Here is a 23,387-nt window from a genome sequence, read left to right as displayed (position 1 = left end):
AAAGGTATACAATGTCAAACCTGGCATAGAAAAACCCACCAAATTGATTTCTTTATTACTAGACCTCGTTTGAATCATTCAAGTTTCAGTGTCGTCTTCACCAGCCCAGGGCGGTGAGTAGCTTAGTGGTTAAAGCGTTAGTGGTTCTTCACGCTGAAAACCCTGGTTCGATTCCCAACATGGGTACAATGCGTATGAAGTCCATTTCAGGTGTCCCCCGCCGTGGTATTGCTGTAAAACTTTGCTAAGGGTGGCGTCAAACTAAACATACTCACTCAATCACTTGAGTACTTGATGCGTGTGAGAGAGACTAAGCGGATTGGTTGGTCAGGCCCGTTGATATAATTCCGAAAAAGCATACGTGGGAAAGAAATGTTCTTATTTACCAACTTTGGACTTATGTGAAGCATAAGGGGCGAAGATACCATTGTCTTAAAAAGCCCGGGATTGTTGCTAAAAAGGTTGGGCCAGGCTGACGTTTTGCCGAGAAGAGTTGCGTCTCTTGGACAACATGCGACCGTGATTTCCACTGAATACCGGTTCACCTTAATTATGTTTCAGGACTGTCCGACCAGTACCTCACTCATTTAGCTGGCGCAGTTATATAACTGAAAACCTTTAGCCTTAAACCCAGCTCACTCACATTTCGTTGTCTACTTCCTGCAGCTAGGCGAGTGAGTGGCTTTGGTTCATTGCTGCTTTCTTGGATATTGAACACATTTGTGACATTAACGTAAAATTAAAAAACTAGACAGCATCGCGACAATCGCATGTGCGGCACTCGTAAGTGATCACACGACCTACAGCTTGGGTTTGAACATACTGGTGTGCGTGCGTGTGCGTGCGTGTGCGTGCGGGTGCGTACGCGAGTGCGTGCGAGTGTGTGTGGTATTACCATTTTTTACACATATACTGGGGTTGTCAGCAATTTTGTATCAACAATTTAAAAAAAATATGCTTAAAAATTGTGGGGAGTTGATTTTGTACATGATAAAAATCTTCAACGTCTCACTAACCCATTCAGGACTCTTTACAGCTCGACGTTGGAAAACGTGTTAAAACCTGTCTAATGTTCTTGTGTCAGTGCTGCAACAGGACAGAATGGGTGCTTGTAATGTAAGCAAATACCTCAAGGTAATACAGAGGCAAATGTGGCCACCTTTATCACCACAAAGAAGAAAGGAATTTGTTATGTAATGAAACATTTCAATGACTATAAATTAGTTTAGCCTCTGTATGTGTGCCTGCTTATATAATTCAGTTTTATACACATTATAAAAAGAGACGCTTCACACAGAAAGTTGAGCCCTGCAGTCTGTTTTCTAGACTAGTTCTAGAACCAGACAGGTAAACACAAATAAAACATATCTCTTTCGGGCCGTTAACTTTTCTTAATACAAAATCGTGGGGGGTAGGTAAAACCTATGTGCACGAAATATATTTGTAAAAATTGCTTGGTAATGACAAAGACATCGATTGCTATGAAGTTGCACTGTTAGTATAGGACTAGTGTTGTACTGTCAGTGATTTTTTATGAAACCATTTCCATCATACTTACGTTGGTGTTGATTAGGCTTGCAAAAAGCAGTACATACCTGTTTAGGAAACTTACTCACTGACATATAGTTAGGTAAGTAACCCACTGAAATACCCACTCAATCAACATTCATAATACCCACTCCAAAAAATACAGGGGGTACAGTACCTATGAGCTCTATCTCATCTGGTGCTCCGATTGGTTGACATGTCATTGTATCCCCTATGGTTTCATAGATGCTCATACTGTTAATCATTAGATTCCAGACATGTTTGCTTGCATATCATTGCCATTAAGGTGGAATACTGCCAAGCACGGTGTTAAGCAAGAATCTGCAAGAGCCAGTCGGTGAGTGTTTAGATGGAAGAGGTTTGACAGAGCCATTCAGTGTTACATTGGAGTGAAAATTAACAAGGAACTGCATCCCTGTTCAATCAGTGTTAAAATAAACTCACCTAATCCCACCTAACAAGTAACAGGAAAAAGTGAATTGGATTAAACATGCTTTGAACAATATTCCAGTGATATCAGTGTCGGACAGTCTGAGGTTGGAGGATTGCCATAAGTAATGCAAGTGTCTACAGCATCTTCTGATCAAGTGAATACTGACGCATTGCGTGTCCTGTCACAACTGGTTGGGTCTATTGATTGGAAGGGGTGCACCGTTGTAAGTTCACTGTCAATATGTTCAAACAGCAGTGACAAGGTCCCCGTTTAACTCTCTCTGCTCCCCTGTTTAATTAAGATAACTCGACCTGTCGTTTGTGCCAAACTGACCTACCGTGTCTTGTACACGTAGCTCATTTCAAGCTGAACAAGCTGTGCACCTTCACCATTTTTTCACAACCCATGGGCATGGTGCTGACAAGCCCTGAGGGCAAACCCAGATTCAATCTCACGACTTTGTGAGTATGGTTCAGTCCACTTTCAACAATTTTCTGACAATAACGTGGATCTGCTGCACGACGCTACGACCCTTTGAGCAAGACTGCACGTTTTGCTGTGAAGAGTTGCGCCTCTTGGACAAGCTTGCAACATGTGATTGCGGTTTCTAATATTAGATTATATTTCTGGGACATCCGAGACAGTACCTCTGTCATGTAGTCATATAACTGGAAAGCCTATAAATTAGCAGTGTTCCAGCTATATCACAGGAAGCTTCACACACTGTACTCATGTAGGGAATCGAACCAAAGGATGACAAGCAAACACTTTAACCACTAAGCTACCCCATTGTCCCCCATGACTTAGTGCGTGTGAGGTTTGAGACTGTGTTTACCAATACTCCACCAACATCACTGCAGATGACCCCCGACACAGGCTTCACACACTGTGCCAATGAGTGAAATCAAATACAGGTCTTCAGCTAACAAATGAACACTGTTACCACATCTAATTGTTGCATCTTACATAACTTGGTCAACTGTGCAATGGGGGCAGAAAACACAGACAAGTGACATACATAGTAATGTTTTATTGTCATATAGCAGTGTTTGCTCTGTGCCCCAGTGACTACTACCCCAAGGGATGCCCCACCAAATGCACCAGCTCCTAAGCATGGCTACGAGAAGGCTCCCAGCAACACATACACCATCTACACTAGCAAAAACCACAAAACATGAACTTAAGCAATACAGATCATCACTTGCATGGACAGATGCTGAAAAACATTTCTCATACAGTCATGTCACATGAATAATGTAAGGGTATGTTAAAATAAAGCAGATTTATGCATATTTCAGCTTTTATTTGAAAAGACCCTTCTAGAATAAAAAAGCCTGTAATAAATATGAATTTTCAAAATAATATCCGATATTCTCATATACTGACAATGAATGTTTTTGTGCTCAAGTTAAAAACAATGAATGAGATTACACACATCATGATGAAATGCCTAAATACACAGATACACTCCATTGTTTTGGTGGTTTGTTGCCAAATATTTCAAAATTTCTAACCTAAGTTTTCTGAGTCAATATATAATCAACTTAACACAAAATACCTGTAATTTCAACAAATGACCTACAAGTTTACATTTCCTCCTCCAAAATCATATCATTTGACCTTGAAATCTGTAAACAAACAGTCTGATTGTCCAGCATAAATTAAGTACACAGACGATCAACTTCGGATATAACAATAGATATTAGTATAAGGTAGTTAGCACAAAACAAATTTACATTCTGCAAGTGATAGATTTAGTTTTCATTTTCACACAATTTTTTTTGTATACCGTCTTGTGGAATTTGTCACCCCACAAGACGCTTTTACTCCTCATTAACCAACTTGGTGTCAACATCAAGTGTCCGACAGAAGGACCTTCATGTGAGACGAAATATTCTAATTCAAAAGTCTTCAATCTGTCTTAAATTTGTAGACATATTTCAGTACAGCTGTTGTATAGTTGGGAAACAAAGAGGATACAGACACAACAATGTTTGAACAAGTTTCCCTGGTTTAAAGGCTGGACCCTCTACAGAAGTGAGTTTAGTGTGTTTGACACAGTTCTTAGCCATATTCCAGCAAAATCATGGTGGGGGACACCAGAAACGGGCATCACACGTTGTACCCATGTGGGGAATCAAATCCCGGGCCTTTGGTGTGATGAACGAACGCTTTAACCACTAGACTACCCCACCGCTCACACTGCACAAAAGAGTCACACTAATACATGGACAAAATACAAACCTATAACATTTCATCTGGTTATCAGCTAACAAGTAGCTCATAACCAACTATCTCTTACTATTCTGCAGATGGGGATGGTGCTTGAAATAGAATATTTCTCTTGGTGAAGCTTCACGTCAGTCTCACCCACAATACATTATTTATACAAATAACCAGTATATGCAGTTAACACATCATTTCGGAAAAACAAATTATTTTGTTCCACTGACCAATTTACATGAGAGAACAAATAAAAGTCTGCCATTTTTTAACAAGACATTCAAACATGCATATCTGTGGCATAAAAATACAAGGCATTTAAAATTGCATAGATTTCAAATAGATTGTATAATGAATGCACAACATGTCTCTGATAACATACATGTATAGTTTTGTTAGTGACAGTACAATGTTTGGTAGACATGGTTCAATATTTCCACAACAATAAATAATTACAGGTAAAGCAATAATGTCAATCAATAAAACTGAAATCATCATCTGTTAGCTGCTGATATATCTTGGATAATGTTTATATTAAATAATAAAAATTGTAAAATGCAAAACATTGAAAACATTGAGATTATACCAACCTGATCTTCATTGAAGGGATTGTCCCACTCAGTTTAAACAAGTTTAGAAACTTCTTAAATACATTATATGTACAACAAATCATTTCTTGACATAACAGTAAACAAGAAACAGAAAAAACAGACCCGAGATCAAAGTTCTGTGCGACTGTGTGATTCTAAAGGTACGTCACATCTGACTTGAAATAGAAAATAACAATTTGTAGCAGTTTAGGAAAAGAATATAAAGAAAAGGGAAACCCAAATCTTTTCCTCCTGTTCTGTGTTATCCTTAACATCTTTACATGAATCAACATGAATGTTCGTCATATTTGAAAGTGATGTACAAGAGATATTCAATACCGTATACAACCCAATCAGTATCCAGTATGTCATGATGTGCTACCTGTATTTTCAGGTGTTTATGGATACCAGGCATTTTCAGGTGTTTCAAACTTACCAGGTATTTTTAGGTGTTTTATAGCTACTAGGCATTTTAGGTGTTTAACTGTTACCAGGTATTTTCAGGTGTTTTACTGTCACTTGATATCTCAAGGTGTGCTACATGTATTTCCAGGTGTTTTACTGTTACCAGATATTTCTCACTAGGTATTTCTAGGTGAGTTATTGCTACCAGGTATCTTGAGACGTGGTACCATCAACCAGATATGCTCAGGTGTCCAATAATTCATTAACTTCAAATGAGTTCTATGGAACTGCCAATAAGGTTGGACATTTGCAGTACATACATAGTCCTATAATAAAACCTTGCCATTACCCCAAATATTTACATACATCTGCATTCTGTCTGCTCACAGGATTGTATATGGCATTGCTACACAACATAACATGTTATTGGCACTTAAAGACTTCGTTATTACATCATAACGCAGTGAAAGGTTGTCAACCTACAATGTGCGTTGCAAGCAATGAATGACTCATCAGAGTTATCAAAGTAATTGCTTAGATGTGGCTTGCATCAGCTAATAGCGCTTGCTCACTGTTCCAACATTGGTGAAGTGATTGCCGTCTGCTTGCAACAGCTAATAGCGCTTGCTCACTGTTCCAACATTGGTGAAGCGATTGCCGCCTGCTTGCAGCAGCTAATAGCGCTTGCTCACTGTTCCAACATTGGTGAAGCGATTGCCGCCTGCTTGCAGCAGCTAATAGCGCTTGCTCACTGTTCCAACATTGGTGAAGCAATTGCCGTCTGCTTGCAACAGCTAATAGCGCTTGCTCACTGTTCCAACATTGGTGAAGCGATTGCCGCCTGCTTGCAACAGCTAATAGCGCTTGCTCACTGTTCCAACACTGGTGAAGTGATTGCCGTCTGCTTGCAACAGCTAATAGCGCTTGCTCACTGTTCCAACACTGGTGAAGTGATTGCCGTCTGCTTGCCTTGTATTTATGAAGAACATAACATCTCAATAACAAGCTGATGACTCGATGACTCAGTGACTACTGATGACTACCTTGACAATGTCGAACAAACCAAAGATTCCCATTTCCCAGCTGATTCAGTCAAACATTACATGTTCAGCTGTCAAATTCAAATTTCCATCCTCAGCCAGCAATTGCTGCAATTGTAAGCAGCTGAAAGTTAGCACTCTGCTGTAAAGTAAATTACTGTATATTGCCCACAAGCGACTGACTGTTCACAAGGCACCCACAAACCAGGTGGTAGCAGCTTCCTGTCCACCAAGCTGGTGATACAATGTCATACTTCATATAAATCCAGATGATATAATGTGCTACATTTTAGCCCAATGATACAGTAAAATGCTACACACTGTACACAAATGTCTATAATGACCTTATAAATTGTACGCTGCCTACTCCACAGCGCAGCCTAGCATAGTTCTACAGTCATCCTCAACCAGTGCCTATAGCTGACATGTATAATACAAGAATGACATTTGATAAAATACCCATGCCCTAAGGATTTCAACGTTTCATTTACTATCAGAAAGTCTATCAACATAGAAAAGAATCAATGATGTGTTTCCCTGCCTTTATTTCATCATCATCATCATCACCATCATCATCATCACCATCATCATCATCATCATCATCATCACCATCATCATCATCATTATCATCATCATCATCATCATCATCGTTGTCGTCGAGATATCTCTTAACTGAAATCTAAATTCTAAAAGGAAGTAATAATTATGAAGTCTTTCTATTTGCTAGCAAATAACTGCTTCCTCAAAATAACACATTTCTGTTACCAAAGTTAATGAAGTGGTTGTTCAATGATCATGTTCAAATGTATACAATGACTTTGTATGCAAGGAAAAACCTTGTGGTCCCACAAAATCTTTTCTTATAGACATCTGTTAGTAAAACATGAAAACTTAAACAGTGCATAAAAAAAATAATAAATATGTAATTCTCAGTATGAGAAGCCATTAGTACATGATTTGTCACAGGAATCCTCCAAACCCCACAAAAAGCAATAAATATCAGTTGACGATTTTGCAATGCTTTGTTCCAATGGCACTGATGATGAGATACGGATGAATAGCCTTCACCTTGACCTCAAGTAACCTTTGACATCATGTCAATAACGATTTTGTAAGCTGTTGAGACTGATCAATCTGAAATAAATAGGAAGCATAATGACAAAGAAATCTTAAAATAATTTACTGGAGAAAAAAACAGTAGTATTTGATGACTGCATGTTAACAACTACATGTGGATTGGACGAACTCATGATTGATGGGGGGAGGGGGGTGGCGGTGATGGTCATCCACACTGAACATGTAACTCCATTAAAATCATCATCACAACCCCATCCATACATTATGAAGAGTCGCCATCATGATACTATAATATAATTAGTAGAAACAGCAAAACATGGAAATCAGACAGATAAGTACAAATAGTTGTCTCCCTGTACAGTGGGAAAATACTGATGTAAGAACAAGATTTCAAATATCTCTTAACTGTTTCAACCCTAAGAGCTACACAGTTGTCTCCCTTTAGCAATCTGCCTGGCAGGAGGCTGGGGGTTAAACTACTCTCAGTTCCAGTAGGAAATGAATACTCACATGGGTTATATTCATTCTGGGACAAGTCCAAGGTTACTCAGTAGTAACACTCTTGGCAAGGTTCCGGGGGCAGTCCACCTATAATGGAAACAGCACTCTGAAGCCAGGTAAACCCTCACTTTTGTGGGTCTCAAAGAAGTTGTACATGTTCAGTTATATATCAACATAGATCATTGAATACATGTCAGTTGAATGACAGAAATTCTTTCTTACACTATACATTTAATTTGAATAAATTCAATAGTTTTTTTCATAATGAACATAGATATACATAAATATCTTAATCAAGATGTTTCTTTAGAGTTACAAATATAATATATATACCCACACCCACACCCACACCCCCCCCCACTTAAATATAATGATATATTTCAATTCCAAATGGCACCTTTAAATCGAAAAAAAAAGCCACAACAAACCTAAACAAAACATTACAAAATAGTTGAAAAAATACACAACCTTTTTTGATCAAATATGTTCACATAATATAGAAAATACTGCCATTGTTGCCAATTTCTTTCAAAATTCAAATGTAATAATATGGTTGCAAGAAACAAGTATGTGAAATAATAAGTAAGTATAAAAGATGTAGAGACAGTTTCAGATCCATGGCCTTACAACTAACACGAGTCTGTACAGCATATCCAGCTTGATTGAATCTTCACTGTGAGAACTATTCTAATATGTACCAGACTGATGACATTTTTATGCATTCAACTTTGTAGGGAAATGCAATTTAAAACATATTTTTCATGTTCCCGACCTCATCACCGCTCACCCAAACACAACTCTTGGTAATGGACTGACAGGCCTACAGCACACTCTTGGTGAGGCCTGAGTCTTCTACAGTCTCCATGGATCTCTAAATGTACCAAAAAGAAGATCATGGTTCTCTATGCTTCTTCAGTTGACATTAATGGCCAAATGCCTTTGTGATCCTTTTAGGAGTTCCCAACTGTACATTGCTAGAATATTGATAAAAGTAGCAGAAAACCTAACTCACTCACACTTCTCTGATCTTTAGTAGCCTGGAAGTACAGCCTCAATGGCCCAGGAACATATCCTCATGATCTTCCTGAGCTATGATCATAGACAGAGGAGATATTGCAAGCAGACTATCTGGTATGCCTGGTGGCTGACTCTTGGCGATGAAATCCAAACTGAACTTTGCAATATTTCATCTCTCGTTTTTGGGGAGTCGGTGAAACATACTAATCTTTGATGCTTTTATAAGCTGATCAAGGAGAGATATGTAATCCTGCAAAGCCAAATGCAGAGCCAAGATTCTCTGATTGTTTTGTAAGATTAGAGCACAAACTCAGTCACCATAGAAACCCTGAATCAAGCATAGATATGAAGCAATGTGTTTAGGGAGGATCCCTTCAGCTTCCTCATGATCATCACATGCCGGAGATATTCAGACACCTAAGGGGGTGAAGCCATTGTGGGAGATTGAATCCACCTGGCCAATAAGTAGCTTCCATTTTCTGTACAACACTCCAACTGCCTGAGTAACCCTTGGTATATCTGTAAGAGTGCAATTAAGCACTGCAATGGGCTGTAAGAGGGCATTGGATGATGGGAATGAATATGTGGAAGTGCTCGAAGAATTTCACTTTCAGGTAGCCCCATAGATTCTGACTGGCTTTGTTCTCTTGGGCACTGAACATGTCCAAACCTGTCAAAGCTTGTTGGTGGCTCTCATCTTCAAGAGCAGTAGTAAGGAACCCGATTCCAGAACAGCACCTACTGACTATGCCCTTTTGTATATGAACATGCCAAAGTCATCTTGGAACACTGCCAAAGATGAGATGAGTGATGGATGGTTTGCTTCCCAAGAACAGGCTGGTCACGAACAGGCCAACACACTTTGTCTGTCTGCTTACAAGACCAACTCTTCTCCCAACTAGGAATAGGGATAACTGAGGGCAGAAGACTCCAGCTGATCCAAAGTGACATCACTGGGTAGAATAGTATGGTCTAGGAGCTGACATTCATCAATCATTGGTCTCTGGTGGATGACTTAAAGGTGACAGTTCTTGTGATCATGGTCTTTTGTTCTGTGTCCTGCCTCCTTTGCCACAAATTGAACTGTTCCTATGTCATAAAGAACATGACCTTGAACTTATCATCCTAGTTACAGAGGTGGAGGTTCCCTCAACATCACATTGTCATGATGAACCAAGGACATTTGTTTGAGTGTCAATGATTTTGTTTATGGACCAGAATAGTTGCTGCTTGAATGTCTCTGAACACATACAAGAATGTCCAATCAGTCACCTCTGACAGGAAAATAGACATTAATGAGAGCAGATTTCAAATCCCTGTATTGATGTTTATTGCCCATAATGTTGAAGGCGTGTGCTGTGCATTTAGGATTCAGATCAGTATGCAGCTTCGCCTGGGACAGTCTGTTTTGCCACTGGACGATCAATTTTATAAAGTTGCATGCCCGATGGTCTTGGATGAATCTGACTTTAAGTATAATGACAAAGCCTTGAATGAAACAGAAATAAAAGCATTAAGCAGTTTCCCTCCCCTTATTTACCTTCTTATTAATTTTCTCAATCCAGAAAAATCTTGACTGGCAAATTTCCGAATGAAGATTGTCTAGCTGAAAATTTTGGGAGTTTTCAATGCTGCAGTATGTCCATCAAGTTCTGCAGTGCTGGGGAGAGTCTCTAAACCATGCTTCCCCAAGTTGACCATGTTGGATCATCTATCACGTAAGGTCTAGTCTATCTGACAGTTGATTTCAACCATAGCATCCTCTGGGTGAAGAGTGACAGACCACAAGTCTCAGTGCCTCATGTAGAACCCTGGCACATTTGCCTCTTCTACTATGTCTACCAGTTGTTATGGATCCACAGGCTTTTAGGGATCCAATCTGATTCCAGATTTGACATCGCCAATGTTGAATTAGAGGTTACTGAAGTGTCATGCATAGCTGATGCAGTGACGTGGCAACCTGAGCATTTGAATCAACCGAGGTTTGTACCAGGAATGTAGATTGAGAAGTCGACTAGGAGTCTCACTTTTAATTTCAATTGATTGATGGGAGGCAACAGCCATAACAATCTTCTAATCATGAGAATGATAATTTAACAGTCAGGGAAGTGTGTACAAATGTCTGATCCTGTCTATAGTCTTGTGTTAGAAGGGACTGTTCTTGCTGATTGTCTGATGCACTGATCATGTTAACACTCCTGGTGTCCAACCCGATATTCTTAGTAAAAGCAAAGATAAAGTGTAGAGTGCAGAGTTTTTCTGGCAGATGAGTGAACATGAATGTCTGAGATATTGAATAAATTAGATTCGCTTTCCATGATGAGAGAGGGCCGGGACTAGGCTGGATTGACTGGATCAGTCGGTGTGCACCAGTAGATCACATAGAAACCTTTCTAACTGGCCATGTCCTGCCATTTTGGGAGGACAACAATGATCTCTGACACTTGAGCTATGTGTTAATGTCCCCTGGTGATATGATTGCAAACATCACATTGAAGGAATAATGAGCATGTTCATGAGCAGTCACAAGTATCAGCCAGGATTCGATTCCACACTCTCAAAGTCAAGCACCTAATCTCCAACACACAAAGTCATCCTGCTCAGCCACCATGACTTCCACTTGTTATTCCTTCAACGTGATGTTTGCAATTATATCACCAGGGAGACTGTACCAGAGGTGTAAGTCACGAATGGGGCCCAACAAAGGCACCAAGATAGCATAATCCTAAAAATAACATGCTAAATTTGACTTCTTTGTAAATGACATTGTGTGATCGTAGCACTGTGGCGGTCAGGGACTGACAAGGTCCACTTGCACTTGAAAATGTTTCTTTTCAGAATGCCCACTGCAAAAACAAGCCCCTGTGTGAAGAAAGAGGGAATAAAAATACGCTTCACATTGATGAATTCTCTTTTTGACACATGTCTTTACTAAGACATCAAAGAGAATGACTAGACTGGTGAAGACTCAGGGTTCAGCCAAGCCAGCTGCAAGCTGTGGAAGCATCCTTTTTGAATGGATTGTGTTTGGATGAGGTGTGACAAAGCTGGGAACCTGAAAGATACATGTTCTACATATTTCTGCATCAATAGGAGCAAAGAGAAACATATGAGATAGAAGTCAACATATACATAATTGACTATTGTTGTGGCCTTAAGAAACTAACATCAAGTTACTGAATATAACAAAATAACATGTATGACGACAACATTTCAAACAGTAAATATTTTTTTATAAATTTAAATAAATTATTTTTATCATGATCCCAAGCAATCCCAAATAATTACTACCTAACAAAAATTGGGTAATTTTTTCATATAGCATGTCAATGCCAAACCCAAATACATGTAATTATATATTAGCAGCGCAGTCACCACTATGTTTAGTAAACACCACCATGTAAAGCTGTATTGTGACTTTACTTCTGTGAAGAGCTGTATTCTCACAACACTCAGCCAACCAATCACCGTCTCACGCAGTCAGTAACTATGGCAACCTTCTCCAGTTCTACTCTAGGTTGAGCTAAGCATGTGGGGAGAATTTCTTCTTCTTTGAGCAATTAAAGTCCATATGACGCATGCAGTCTGAGTCAATATAACTGTCTAGTTTCACTGATGTACAACTACTGGCCATCAAGAATCAGGTTGGGTTTGTTGTTAATGCCATACCCTCAGCATGTTCCAGCTATAAGTGGGCGGTACAGTCACATGCATCAACCATATCAGTTGAATGATAAAATCACTATCCATCAAGTCCTGCAGGGCTCGATTTAGCTGTTTAAACATGCAAAAGTGCTACCGATTGTTGGAAAATGCAGCCCCAAATCCACATGCACCAGGTGCATTTAGAATTCAGATTTGTGTCAGGCGTATGTTTACTTCAGCTTTGAACTGATCTTGAACAGACTTGCTACTTTGACTCTCTACAACATCAGCAATAACTGTGTTGTAACAAACATATCACTGATGAATGGCTGAATTGTGATGTTACTGTCTCTGGGTACTTTACAATTGTGAGCCCATGTTTCATGCTTACAGGAACACTTCCTTAACCTATTTAACTCTGGCTGTAAGCCATATCAACTGACAAAACTGTGGGACAAGGGTGCAAACTGGTTTTTGTGTCAACATGCTCCCTGTGCAAGTTTGATAAAGTACTCTAAATCGAGCCATGCCTAGAGTCTTGACCGAAACAATGCTACGTTTGTTACAGGGAAGCTGATCATACCCATGGTTTATAAATTAGGTACATACCAATCAGTTTTTGTGGACAACAAAGCATCTCTGTGGTACAACCTGTTCTACAACTAACATTAAACTTTGTTGGCTGCCTATCGCATATACTTTTATGTAAATTACCACTTGATTTATACGAATAAACTGATATCAGGTGTGCAGCTAGTACTATTTATTGCATAAACTAAACTGAAGTACCGAACTACAAGTGGTCTAGTTCACCACTGTTCATCTAGGTTCCTCCACCTGCACCAGTGTTATAGAAATAGTTGTGCTTAGAGAGGATACTGTGAGAAGACGCACAAAATAGCTGAAGTAGGCTACTTATCTGTGCATCGTCAGCAGTTTGGCTTCTGAAGTGAACCTGCTAAACCTCAACCTTGATTTCAGCACTTCCATCAAAACACTAGGACTACTATCATCTGGCTGTATCATAACAAGTTGACATTCTACATGTCTACCCCTGGTTTAGTCTGCCTGTATACTAAATTTCACCCTGAATTAAATTATCATTACATTAAAAAGAATTTTCTGAAAATATGTGATGATTATGGTTATATAAAGGATTGTATATAATATTAGAACAGTACGTTTGTAAAGATAGGACCTCACACAAACCATGAAGTGGGGTTCCTTGGGGAACAGTAACTAGTTATTGATAAAGGAAAGCTATGAATGTAGCACACCACAAATATACCCAAAACTACTGTAAAGTGATTACCGTGTCTACACAACACAACGTTTTGACAAAAGACCAACACAGAAATGCTTACATCGTATCCACGAAGGACAGCTATATGAAAGGAAAGCAACTGCATAGGGATCACTGTTAAGATCCCTTGAAGACAATCTACATTGTGGGGGACATCCAGAAATTTATACGCATGTTTTTGCGTCTCCATGTCCGTCCTGTTACAAATGAGAATCGGCCGCCCCTATAATTGGAAAGTTCAAAATCAAGATCCATAATAATAACTTGGGACTTCGACACAGTGTAAGGGGAAGTTGGGAGAACAGGAACTGTGCCTTGATACATGCCTGGGAGGCTTCAAGTATTTGGCAACAACCATCATATTTCTTTACTTTTTAAAAACTGTTGTACGGTTTATTTCATGGGAGTTAATTTGGCAAGGAAACATGAATGTCTGTTTCCACCCATAAGCCTCCCATGCAGTTTTTGTGAGGTTATTGTAGCCCAACATGCAGTCATGTTCATGGCATGAGTGAGTGAGTGAGTGAGAGTAGAAAAAGCATGCATAGCTCAAGCAGCATAGTACAAGCGTTCCAGGCAGGGAGGCCATGTATTCATGCTTACGTCAAATTTCTTCAATTCGGCAATGTGCAATGAGAGTAATTGCAATGGTATAATGGTCAGAATGCCTTGTAGGCAATCAATGTTGAGAGGTACATCAATATATTTCAAAGCCTGTGACTGCGTCTCAACGTCACCCGTGTTGCAAATCAAGATAGGCTCGCCCTACAACACAAGACGGCATGCGAGTTACACAAAAACAAAACAATGATATTGTTAGTTGTGCACTCAAAGAGGGAAGGAACAACATGCAAACAGAAAGAATGATACTAATGGCAAGGACCTCTGGTGGACTGTGTCCTCTTGTGAATACACTTTGCAGTTCCTACTGGCTTGGCAAATGCAATTACCATACAACATTTTTACACAAATCTGTTTGTTTTCACTGTTATTCTAACTCTATATGCACCATCACTAAAGCAAATTTAGCACAAAATTTTAAACCAAACTTGGAATTTCTGAGCATTATCTTCAATTAATAGTTACATCTTCCATATCAAATGACTTCTATCTTGTAACAAGAAATGTCCCTTGCCAAATATTCGACTGCAAAATATGAACTGATATATTGTTCTAAGTTGTAGCAGTATCATTCAAGGTTGTTTTAAGGAGCTCACACCAGGTTCTACACCATGAGCCAGAAACACAATAATCCAACATGAGAGACTGTGAAATACATCTAAAATACAAGCTTCACCAGCAGAACTTACTCTTTGAGCAGGTTTACAATGATATTTACTCTACCTGGTCCAGTTAACAAAAGGTGTGGAAACAGAAGTGCTTGGCTAAACCAAGTCAGAGGTGATAGTCTAAAACAAGGGACTCAGTACCTGTATTTACCTAGAATGACACAGCTACAACAATTACAGCTTACCTCCATGTGTCAATTTGCCCTAGCTAAAAAATTAAACCTTACTGACAATTGATAGCAAGCAGTTTTTTGATTGAGCTGATGATAGCTTGAGCTACGTACCTGACTTCACTTAGTAACATACAGCTATTTGCAATTTCTCTGGGTGTAAAGCATTGTATTTTATAAAGATCACAATAACCAATCAATACTCAATATTCCAACATGGAGGCAAGGTAAATGCTTTTAATGTTTATTCATATTTGCAGAAGGTTATTTTATTGCGTGTACAGATTTGTTTATGAAACCTTCTGATTCTCTCTTGGTAGTGCGGATGGCTAGATACACCATTTGGAATTAGCCGTTTCCATGGTTATTATATGATGGTGCAATGGAAGATGAAGAGATGACAGGGACCAGGAGCAAGTTCCTACTGTTAATGTGATGGATACAAAGAAACCGATAGAAAACAGAGATGTTGCCAACCATTTTGTCCTGATAACCGCTGTATTGACAACACAAATACAGAAGACTTTGATATACATAAAAGGCATGAACTTCCCCAGCAGAACTCATTCTTTTAACAGATTCACAATAAGTTTGATTCTATTTCTCTAAATAAATCAAAATGATTGAAAACAGACTTATTTTGCAAACATCACCAACAGTCACAAAACCAAAATACCGAAGTTCAACGTCTATAACGTTGCTATAAGGAGGTAATGTTCAAGTCAGTGCCCTTAGCATTACAACTAGTGGATAGTGACCAGGAGGCACACTTTTTTTTCCATTCTTACAAATTCCTAAGATCAAATTGCCATGACATACACCTTTCAAAACTGACAATGTATCCAGAAATTGATCAAATGTATGAATATTTGGCTTCTCAACTACAGTCAGGTCTTGTTAATCTGACACCATCTGTCACACAGCAAACTGTCGGAATAACTAGCATGTCAGACTAAATCAATGAGACTTAGTTATGTTTATTCAATTTGTTACCAACAAAAGCGTCGGATAAAGCAGACTGTCGGACAAACAGAAGACGGATTAACGAGATGGGACTGTCTATACTACAAGTTCAATGTCTGGTGAATGTATCCACACTCCACTCCTAAAACTAAATGTCATGTCAAGTGAATATCTTTTAACATCACTTTTAAAACTTGACATCATGTCATGTGAATATATTGACTACACTACCAAAACTAGACGTCATGTCGTGTGAATATCTTGACTATGCTACCAAAACTAGACATCACGTGAATATCTTGACTACACTACTAAAACTAGACGCAATGTCATGTGAATATCTTGACTACACTTCTAAAATTAGATGTCATGTCAGTGAATATCTTGACTACACAAACAAAACTTGACGTCATGGCATGTAATATCTGATCACACAAACAAAACTAGATGTTATGTCAAGTGAATAGCTTTAGACTACACTATCAAAACTAGATGTTACGTCAGGTAATTATCTCAAGGCAACACTACTGGAGCTAAGTGTCTACAAACTATAAACAATACATGCCGAATCTCTACTGAAAAATGGAAATTACTTAGTAGAAGAGAGGGCAGGATGGACTGAGGACATGTATATCGGTGGTGGGAAGTATCACTGAGGACAAGTATATCGATGGTGGGAAGTATCACTGAGGACAAGCATATCGGTGGTGGGAAGTATCGCTGAGGACAAGTATATCGGTGGTGAGATGTATCACCGACGACAAGTATACTATCGACAAAAAATAAGGGAACTTAAGAAATTGAATGCAGCAAATGTTGATGTGAAAGGGAGCATTACAGCAGATATTGCACCATCCAATGACAATGAAATTCCACATGGTGCATTACCAACATGTGATGCATATGCACACAGAAGTTAACCCCTGGGGATGATATTGGGGGAAGACATCATTGTGTCAAGTTGCCTGAATGGTGGGGTAAATCAAAATGTGTAACTTTATGCCTGAGGGACAAGTACCATCAAACAGGTGGGGTTGGGTGTGGTATACCAAAATCAATGACACCACAACAGGATCATCTCATTACATGAATGACTCTATGCAGTAGGTCCAAAATCAGACCTGGCATCTATAGCAAATTACATACACAAACTGTGCAATGAATGTCACACTCAACCGTTAAAAACTTGCTCCATCAATCCCATCTGAAATCAAGGTGGCCTATCAAGGGTGTTACCCTTCCAGCTCACCATAGGCACCAAAGATTGGCATGAGCTAGCCAGCATCAGGGATGGGTATTACACCACTGGCGTTACACCATGTTCTCAGATGAGGCACCAAAGATTGGCATGAGCTAGCCAGCATCAGGGATGGGTATTACACCACTGGCGTTACACCATGTTCTCAGATGAGTCAAGGTTTTGCCTCAGATTCACTGATAGCAGAAAACGTTGGTGCTGTAGTGGTGAGCTGTATGCCAGAGCAGCAATTATTGATATAATATATTGACTGATATGGGGGTGGTAGTGTCATGGTGTGGGTAGTAGTTACACATGACAGTCAATCAGATCTAGTCATCATTAACAGATAATTCATAGGTCACTGATACGTTGATGAAATTTTGCGTCATGTCATGGCTCCTCTGGCTAGAATCATCAGCAGGAATTTTGAATTCCCAGATGATAATGCGAGACCACATCGGGCAGAAACTGTCACAGCTTATTTCCGATGAGAGGGCATACAGACATTGGACTGTGCCTCAAAATTCTCATACCTGTCCCTAAATGAACATCTATGGGACATTCTCGGTCAAAGGGTGTATGCCAGGGAAACCACACCCGTCAACCTGGCCCAGCATGGTGCAGCTCTTCAGGAGGAATGGCAGACAATACCGCGGGCAACCATCCGGAAACTAATCAACAGCATGCCATCAAGGTGTCGTGAATGTGTTACCCAGCATGGTGGACACACCAGATATTGCACTTCCTGCCCAAATTTGATTTAGTGGGCATTCATAGCAATTTCACATTTACTGTCATTTCATCAGTTCCCTTATTTTTTGTCGGTAGTAAATATCAGTGGTGGAAGGTATCACTGAGGATAAGTATACTGGCAGGGGAAGTATCACCAGGGACATGTATATTGATTGGGGAAGTATCACTGCGTCCAAGTATATCGGTAGGGAAGTATCACTGAGGATAAGAACGTCCGTGGTCGGAAGGACAAGTATATCGGTAGGGGAAGTGTCACTGCAGACAAGTATACAGGTGGTGGGAAGTATCACCAGGGAGAAAGTATTACTCAGGACAAGTATATTGATGGTGGGAAGCATCACAGAGGACAAGTATATCTGTGGGGGAAGTATCACCGGGGACGAGTCTATTGGGGTGGGAAGAACAAGTACTGAGAATGAGGACTTAACACAGTAACCCAACAGATACAGAGGGAGGACAGATGGATGACAAGCAAGTATGTGATGATAAATTGTGAAAATGTTAGCGTGGGGGACGTGTAAAACCAAGGGAGGTAACTCAGGTTACCAAAACACTTGGGACAAAAGAAAAAGATGACAACTGAAAACCATGACAACATATTCAACAACACATGAACTGAAATGAAAAGTACACATTAAATATCTTGATATCATAATCTGTTATTATTTACTTGAAAGGATGCACACATGTAAATTGAATATTAACAATATGATAAAATTTTAAAATGTTATAAGATCTTCTTGTGAAATGTATGCTTACTTCAGCATTAAAACAATGAACATCTTAAGTATTGTACCCTATCAGCGTCTGCCCTCTACAAATATACACATGGAAAAATGTTTTGCAACACATGAGCCATTTACATTCTTATTGTAATTGAGTATGTGGGCTCACTGTATACTGATGTTAGCCATGAATAAGGTACAATCAACGATGAGCATCATGTGCAATTCACGTAGCTCAATAACTGGAAAACCGATATTGATTTCAATGCTGATAAGCAAATCTGGGGTCTCTTCACTGGCAGCTGCTCAGTTAAGGCATGATATCAGTATGTAGAATGCTGGCAAGACATTCATTTCTACCCCAAAACTGCAAAACGACATGACCAGTTTGGTGTAACATCTAACATCACTGGAATTTGAGGTCTTGGAGAAAGGTCCCAATTTCTTTCGCTGATGACTGATGTCCAACCTCATGTTTGGCACTGCAGAAACACTGTTTGTGTACAGGGGGGTAATGGTACATTACTCACATCTGAAGACAGGCTTGTTGTACTACATTTTGAAGACCATCCTCTAATCACATAGACACTGTTTATGGACAACAATGTTTGGCCACATCAAGCATTTGCCTTTGGTTATTTCTTATGTCAAGAGGCAGGAACAGCTTCATTTAAAGATGAAAAACCAGAGTGAAAGACTTGATAAATCTACTCTGATGATCGCTATCACCATGGAAGCCATGTTTGTTCTGATAGGGTACAATACAGTTACAACAGTTACAATGTAAACGCTACAGCAGTACAGATATTTACTGATCCAGCTACATCTAATCTCAGGAAACACATGATGTATCCGCATCTGAAACACTAGTGCATGGTTAAGGCATGGCATGGATGTATGAAGAATGTGGAACACTCACGTGTCTTGCTTTCACTTGCTGAAGAGCGTTCATACATTTCTGGAGGAAAACATGGGAAATACAAGTCAAATCAAGAATAGTTGAGAGGTTACAAAAATGCCTACGTGTCAAACATACAAAAAATTTATGTAATAACAATAATAATAATAATAATAATAATGATAATAGACTATGTATATGGCACACATATCCATGTCTGTGACATGCTCAAAATGCCCCCCAAAAAGGAATCTACTCACTGTCCACACTTTAAAGTATTTTATAAGAGTTTGCCTTTGTTTTCACATAAAGGAAATCCCTCTAAATATCTTCAAATAAATGAAAATGATCATTGGTCAATACATAAGAATTTTCATATTCTTCAATGAAATCCCAAATGCACAAAGCGTTAATTGGCCACTATCATCTAGGAGATAACTAGGACATGAAACTTGTTGTTGTCCCACACCACTCTCAGCTACGTCAGCTACATGACATTGGACGATAAATAATCAAGCATGGAACTTCAACATTGACAAACGTTTGACACCTATATGAGCATATGTTACTAATTTTAACCAAGAATCTCCAAGATGAGAGCATATTTTGCTATTGGTAAATTCTAACTTCACTACCCGTAGCCTCAGCTACATGGGTCTATTTTGTTTGCAGTAATGTTACACGTAGTTACTTACTGAGAAGACCTTGTCCCGTGTGACGACCATGATGACAGGCATAGCACGATCTACCAGTGCCAAGGGGCCATGCTTTAACTCACCAGCCAGAATACCCTCAGAGTGCATGTACGTCAACTCCTTGATTTTCTGAAAAGATAACACAACAAATCTTGTAATCAGGTAATTTTCCTGAACTGCAGTGATCCACAGAAACCTACTAATACAACCTCATTCCAACTAGCTACTGAATATGTCCTCTACTCTATCAACAAGAGTCATCAGAAGATGACATATCCCCCAGGCCCCCACATATTTGAAAGGACAAAACATCTGACAGTTACTTAATCTCTTTGTCTTGCAGAAAATATTGAACGTTTTTTTAGTTCTGCTCCGGAAACGAAGCCCATCCCTCCATTTTGAGACTTAGTCCACAAAGTTTCCATGGAAACCGAGAAAATTACAAATCACAAAAACCTGTAAATACCAAAAAGCACCACACTGGGGTCTGCCACTAATATCTACCAAGTTTTTCTGACAGATATTAAGAAGGTTTTGAGTTTTGCTCCGGAAACGAAACACAACTCTCACTTTTGAGACTAAGTCTGAAATATTTCATGGAAAACAAGTAAATATGAAATACCCAAAACCTGTACATAGCAAAAGGCACCACTTTAGGTTCTGATTGATATATATACCACGTTTTGCAGAAAAATATTGAATGGTTTTTGAGTTCTGCTCCGGAAACGAAACCCATCCCTCCATTTAGTAAGACGAAGTCCGAAACGTTTCCATGGAAACCGTGAAAATAATAAATCACAAAAACCTGTAAATACCACAAGGCACCATTTTTGGTTCTGATTGATATATGTACCAAGTTTTGCAGAAAAATATTGAACCGTTTTGGAGTTCTGCTCCAGAAATGAAACTAACACCTCACTTTTGGGACTTCTGCTCCAGAAATGAAACTAACACCTCACTTTTGGGACTATGTCCGAAACGTTTCCATGGAAACCGAGAAATTAATAAATCACAAAAACCTGTAAATACCAAAAAGCACCACTTCAAGTCCTGATTAATATATCTACCAAGTTTTGCAGAAAAACATTGAATGTTTTTTCAGTCCCTCCGGAGACGAAGCCCACCCCACCATTAGACTAAAATGTTCCATGGAAAAAAAAAAAAAAAAAAAAATACCAAAAATCTGTAAATAGCAAAAGGCACAACCATAGGTTGAGATTATTATATCCATCATGTTTGGTCTAAAAATATTGAACGATTTCTGAGTTATGCTCCAGAAAAAAAATGATTACTGATGGATGGACGGACAGACAGAAGGCGTCAACTATATGCCCCAGGGGGATACCAAGGTCTAACTGTCAACAGTTACGACATAAGGAGTATGGTAGACTAACATCTAAAGGATGAATATATAATATGGGAAAAACAGTTCATAATAATAATTGCATGAGCTTTCAAGGATATATCTGTTTCAGTATCTGTATGACACACGAGGAATACTGAGTAAAGGCAGACTTCATGTAATCATGAATGTGTGCCAAATTTCACACCCGAATTACCTCCCTTACCTACAGTTTACATTTACAATTCATAAATTATTTATAAGAAATCAAAACTGAAGCAAGAATATTTATTTCTGTTGTTTGTCCCAGCTATGTTCCAGTTGTATGACAGGAGTCATATCAATATCCAACGAGACAAACAAGTGACTGATTTAACGACAATGACTCACAACCAACATTGTTGTGTTTGACCACTATAGCCATAGATTTGCATTCTGTATGAAGCATTTTATCTGGAACCTCAAGTCAGCAAAAGTGATTGAGTTTGTTTTTACACCACTTATAGCAATATCACAGCAAGGGACACCAGAAATGGGTTTCACAAATTGTACACATATGGGGAATTGAACCTAGATCTTCAGTGTGATGAGCAGACACGTTAACAACTGGGCAACCCCACCACTACTCAACACGAGTTCCTTGGGAGGAAACAAGTTTACAAACAGGTTATACAACTGCGACAACACACCAGGGCTCCCTCCAGACACGTTGCATAGTTGTAGCCTCTGCCCATGACGAGGAGAGACTTCTGCTGATACAGCTCCTGTGCCAGGTTGTGGATCTGCTCATCCATTTTCAGAACTTCCTTGATCTGGTCTGATGAAAACAACAACAACCATGATGACAGATCGTAGGAAGAATGACAACACCTCACTCACTACTCATTCTCGACATCATTTTTAACTGTAAGTTGCTAAACAACACACGTACTAATATTCCATCTAACATAATCTGATTGGCAATAGTCTGTAAATAATCAAGTCTATTCACAACATTTCATATTTATGACCCACTCATGTTATTCCAGGACAAGTCAAATAGCAACTTGTGCCCCTCTCAAAGGATTTCATATTGGCGTAGGAACATCAGAACTACTTCAAACAAGAACGATAACTCTACTGCTGGTTGATCCCAGTGGTACTAATATCAAAGAAGTACTCATATATCGTACTGCTGTTTTTCTTTTCACTTATTTATGTCAATGAGACAACTAAAATACAGAGAAAAACACATTTGTTAAAGACATATTCTCACTAATTATTGCCTCATGCTCCTTATATTTCCATTTCAAAGGGTTTAATAATTACAAATGAGATTTGTTTTATTGAATATGAAAATACAACTTATTTTTAAAAACAACAAGCTACATTTAATCCGAAGGCAGAAACTAAAAAATGACTTCAAAATATTTCTCAAACTGAACATTTGTGTAACCTTGCTGTCATACCCAAGTGGAATTTTAACTGAATTTGATGAAAAATATATGAATATCCCCCCAAAATTCATAGTTAAATATCCTTGAGATATGG

The 23,387-nt window shown here is 39.0% G+C and overlaps 1 protein-coding gene across 7 annotated transcripts in view; it reads right to left on the bottom strand.

Moving 5' to 3' along the window:
- Positions 1 to 2,996: 2,996 nt before the first annotated feature.
- The window catches only part of LOC137285192 (glutamine--fructose-6-phosphate aminotransferase [isomerizing] 1-like), a 68,821-nt gene continuing 48,430 nt past the window's right edge, over positions 2,997 to 23,387 (bottom strand). For 4 of the 7 annotated variants that reach the window (XM_067817443.1, XM_067817438.1, XM_067817441.1 and 1 more), the window contains 6 exons: positions 22,547 to 22,674; positions 20,516 to 20,644; positions 19,842 to 19,880; positions 14,386 to 14,547; positions 7,827 to 7,904; positions 2,997 to 7,373 (listed from right to left, as the gene is read on the bottom strand). In XM_067817443.1, coding sequence (XP_067673544.1) covers positions 7,860 to 7,904; positions 14,386 to 14,547; positions 19,842 to 19,880; positions 20,516 to 20,644; positions 22,547 to 22,674 — 503 coding nt within the window. In that variant the 3' untranslated portion in view covers positions 2,997 to 7,373; positions 7,827 to 7,859. Of the gene's footprint in view, positions 7,374 to 7,826; positions 7,905 to 13,843; positions 14,006 to 14,385; positions 14,548 to 19,841; positions 19,881 to 20,515; positions 20,645 to 22,546; positions 22,675 to 23,387 lie in introns of all 7 variants that reach the window. The other 3 variants (XM_067817444.1, XM_067817442.1, XM_067817440.1) reach the window with 2 other exon arrangements.

Source organism: Haliotis asinina, chromosome 5 (assembly GCF_037392515.1).
Source record: "Haliotis asinina isolate JCU_RB_2024 chromosome 5, JCU_Hal_asi_v2, whole genome shotgun sequence".
Classification (NCBI taxonomy): Eukaryota; Metazoa; Mollusca; class Gastropoda; order Lepetellida; family Haliotidae; genus Haliotis; species Haliotis asinina.
Note: the sequence above shows the minus strand (reverse complement) of the source record. Positions and strands in the feature narration are given on the sequence as shown.